We start from the raw sequence: 4,421 nt of genomic DNA on the forward strand, positions 1-4,421 counted from the left end.
TCGACAAACTTCTCCCATACTTCTTCTCTAATATAAGGGTAAACTACATATGCAGGAGGGCGATCGGGGTTGGGGTTAGTAATAAATTCGGATGTAAGTTGTGTCTTAAAACCTCTCCATCGGTCCCCCAACCACGTCATCCATGTTTTCTTCAATTCATCACACTTGTTTGGATCATCACTTTCTCTTATATCAAAATGAAGCTATATACAAAAAAAAAACGTTGGTGTTACTACCTAAGATCAATAGATACAAAATGAATGGGTAAATAGTGAATTAAAAATACAACAATAATACCTTGAGATCATCCCAAATTGAATTTTTTATGTCTTTATGTACCAGCCGCCACTCATCTATTAAAATACTACAAGTACTTCGAGCAAGAAATGCTGCATAACTCTTGAACTCGTTTGAATTTTCACCAAAACATTTCCCAGTTTGTGGATCAAACTCAATCTTCAATTTCACACCTGCTTTTCGAACTCTTTCAATTTTTTTCATCTTAGTGCAACCTCTAACCATTCTCTTTTTAGGTTCACTAGACGAATGACTAGGTTCACCAGACGAAAGAGGGGTGTTGGTTGAATCAGCCATGTATCTGTTTAAACAAAATAAAAAGATGTCAGAATGAAAGCACAAATAAATGCAATAATAACAATATCAGTAGCAAATAAACTAATGACATATAAACTAATTAATCAAGCATATAATCTGAATTTACTAACTTATTCCAACAAAAAATGAAAACTTACTAACTCTCCCATATCCCTTCTTCATGATCCAAACGAGTAACTTGCACATCGTCTACTTCATTTTCTTCATTTTCTTCATTGGAGGTAAGCACATTTGTTGCAGAAGAAGGAATCTCAGAAATATGAAGGGTTTCATCACTACCATGTGTGGTTTTTGGTTGTAGAGCCACCGACCACCTTTTGTTAGAAGGATCTGTGACATAAAACACTTGTTTTGCTTGGGATGCCATAATGAAAGGTTCATCCCTATAAGCTACCTTGGAAAGATCAACCAGTGTGTATCCAAATTCATCAATTCTTACACCACTAGAAATATCAACCCACTTGCATTTAAATACAGGCACTCTAAATGTAACATAATCAACCTCCCAAATCTCTTCAATCACCCCAAAGTACGGTGTAGATGCCATAATAGGTCTTTTATCTTTTGAACTAGAGAAGTGCATGGACTCAGCCACAACCATAACCCCACTATTTTGCATAGTACTTCTATCATCCTTTGATTTTGTATAAAAAGAAGTTTTATTAATATCATATGCACTCCAAGTCATAACATTACATTTAGGTTCAAGTGAGAGTCGTTTTATTGTATCAGAAGCACTATCATCATTAGCAATTCTTTCTTTAAACCATTCAGAGAAACTCTTATTATGCTCTTTTAACAACACTTTTTCATTCATCTTGGGGTAGCTTTCCTTTAGAAAGCTTTTGTGGGCAGCTAAGTAAGGTTGAACTTCATCGGTGTTATTCAATATATACAAATGCGCTGGATGAAGTACCTTCCAAGTCATGCACTTGACATTTAAACCTTGCGTACCCATACCTTCACATCTTCCATCATGACGAGACTTTGGAACCCCTATAGCATCCACTTCTGACAAATAGTTTGAACAAAACTCAATAGCTTCTTCTGCAATGTACCTTTCAACAATCGAAGCTTCAGGACGGTAGGGATTCATAGTATATCCTTTTAGGATCTTCATGTACCGCTCTACTGGATACATCCACCTTAAACAAACTGGACCACACAATCTAATCTCCCTTACCAAATGAACAATCAAGTGTTCCATAATGTCAAAAAATGAAGGAGGAAAATGCATCTCCAACTGACACAAGATGACTGCAGCCTCATTTTCCAACTCGTCTAACTTCGATGGATCAATGACTTTACTACATATTGCATTGAAGAATAAGCACAGCCTAGTTATAGTTTTCCTAACTTTAATAGGCAGTATTCCACGAATAGCAACTGGTAGTAGTTGCTGCATCAGAACATGAAAGTCATGGGATTTTAAGCCATTTAACTTGAGATCTTTCATTGATACAAGTCTCTTGATATTTGATGAGTAACCTTGCGGTACTTTGATACCCTCTAAACACTCACAAAAACTTATTTTCTCTTTTTTAGACAAAGTGTGACATGCTGGAGGCAAATATGTCTTGTTACCTATCTGTTGTGGAGTTAATTGCTGTCGTATACCCATATCAGCCAAATCCAAACGAGCACTTAACCCATTTTTTGTCTTTCCTTTAATGTGAAGAAGTGTTCCAATGAGACTATCACAAACATTTTTCTCTACATGCATCAAATCAATACAATGTCTTACATCAAGACTTGACCAATATGGAAGATCAAAGAACACCGACCTCTTTTTCCATATATTTTTTTCAGCAGGCTTCTTTTGTTTCTTTCCAAAGACAACATTCACATGTTGTTGTCGTTGATAAACTTCCTCTCCAGTCAAGGGTTTTGGAGCAAGACCATGCTCTGCTTTTCCGTTGAAAGCTTTCTTCATTTTACGATATGGATGATAACGGTCTAAGAATTTTCGATGCCCAAGATAAACAGTCTTCCTTCCATTATTAAGTTGATGGTAACTTGTATCTTTCTCACAAATAGGACACGCTTTATGCCCTTTAACACTGTAACCAGACAAATTACCATATGTCGGAAAGTCGTTGATGGTGCAAAACAACATGGCACGCATATTGAAATGTTCACCGGAATACGCATCAAGAACATCAACTCCTTGCTCCCACAACAATCTTAAATCATCAATCAGGGGACTTAGATAAACATCTATGTCGTTTCCTGGTTGTTTTGGGCCCGGAATCATCATAGATAACATCATATATTTACGCTTCATGCACAACGAAGGAGATAGGTTGTAAATTATCAAGAGAACAGGCCATGAACTATGGCTACAACTTAGATTACCATACGGATTCATTCCATCGGTAGCAAGTCCAAGTCTAAGGTTTCTCGACTCTTTGGCAAAATTCAAATCAATTTTCTTCCATTGCAAAGAATCAGCTACATGGCGAATTTTTCCATCATCAATTCTCTCTTCTGCATGCCATCTAAGGTTCTTTGCGTCATTTGCATTAGAGAACAATCTCTTGAACCTTGAAATTATTGGTAGGTACCATAACACTTTTGCAGGAGGACCCTTTGTGCTCACATCATCACTGGAATCACCATCTTTCTTTTTGTAGCGTGACGCCTTGCACTTCGGACAATGATCATAGTTTTCAAACTCTTTTCTGTATAAGATGCAATCATTAGGGCATGCATGTATTTTTTCATACTCCATGCCCATCGGACACAATACTTTCTTGGCTTCATAATGACGATTCGGCATTGTGTTACCTTCTGGAAGCATTTCTTTCAATAATCCAAGCAAATCAGTGAAACTTTTATCACTCCATCCATTTTTCGCCTTCAAATTAAACAATCTTAACACAGCTGACAACCGTGTAAAGTTTGTGCATCCCGGGTACAAAGGTTCTTCCTTGTCTTTACATAAAGTATCATACACATGCGCTCTCTTAAATGATTCTTCTCCAAGATCATGTATCATGTCTTCCAGCCGATCATCCGTATCTACACAAACTTCCTCTCTTTGGGATACACTTGGAGTTACTACTTCACCATGCCATATCCATCGTGTATAATTTTGACAAATCCCCGTCCAAGCTAGATGGTCCCTTATTTCATCCTTAGTAAGTTTTGGTTCCCGGTTCCCACAAGAAACACAAGGACATGGAAAAAGTCCATTGTTGTTTCGAAGATTTTTATCAGCAAATTCTAGAAATTCAGTCACTCCATTATTAAACTCATGACTTAATCGATTAGCTCTCATCCAACTACGATCCATAGCTACATTCTGAAAATTAACAGATATTAAATTACTTTATTGTGCTAATCTAGATCCAAAGTTAACATTATTGACACTGGGACCAAACTCATCAACATTTTTCAAATGAATAGCTAAATACAACCTTAGAAAATAAACTTACAACAAGATGGAAGAGTTCTGCAGTGGCTGGAAGAGTTTGCCGGAGCTGGAGTAGGTGGAAGAGTTCGCTGAACAGCTATCAGAGAGCGAAACTACCTTCCAGTGCCTGGCTCATAGTAATACTGCACAAACAAGACAAAAAAAAACATCAAATTCCAGTAAAAATTGGAAACCGATTTCTAATCACCATCATACCCTAAGTCAACCAAATTTTACACAAAAAGATGCAACTACAATAACTGCAGAGATACACAAACATAAAGGATCCCCTTTGAACTGCAATTTGTATTAGTGCATTTTGGCAATACTAACATATAACTAGAATTCCACACCAAAAGTGAACACCCACCTTGTAGCTTCTTCATCCCGT

The 4,421-nt window shown here is 37.0% G+C and overlaps 1 protein-coding gene across 1 annotated transcript; it reads right to left on the reverse strand.

Annotated features, from left to right (window-relative positions):
- Positions 1-751: 751 nt before the first annotated feature.
- On the reverse strand, positions 752-3,910 carry LOC130727471 (uncharacterized). Its single transcript, XM_057578615.1, has one exon. The coding sequence runs from the start codon at positions 3,908-3,910 to the stop codon at positions 752-754; it is 3,159 nt and encodes a 1,052-aa protein (XP_057434598.1).
- Positions 3,911-4,421: the final 511 nt, after the last annotated feature.

Source organism: Lotus japonicus, chromosome 1 (assembly GCF_012489685.1).
Source record: "Lotus japonicus ecotype B-129 chromosome 1, LjGifu_v1.2".
Classification (NCBI taxonomy): domain Eukaryota; kingdom Viridiplantae; phylum Streptophyta; class Magnoliopsida; order Fabales; family Fabaceae; genus Lotus; species Lotus japonicus.

Bases quoted from the DNA above. Each gene is read 5' to 3' on its own strand.
- LOC130727471 (XM_057578615.1), bottom strand. From the start codon at position 3,910: ATGGATCGTAGTTGGATGAGAGCTAATCGATTAAGTCATGAGTTTAAT.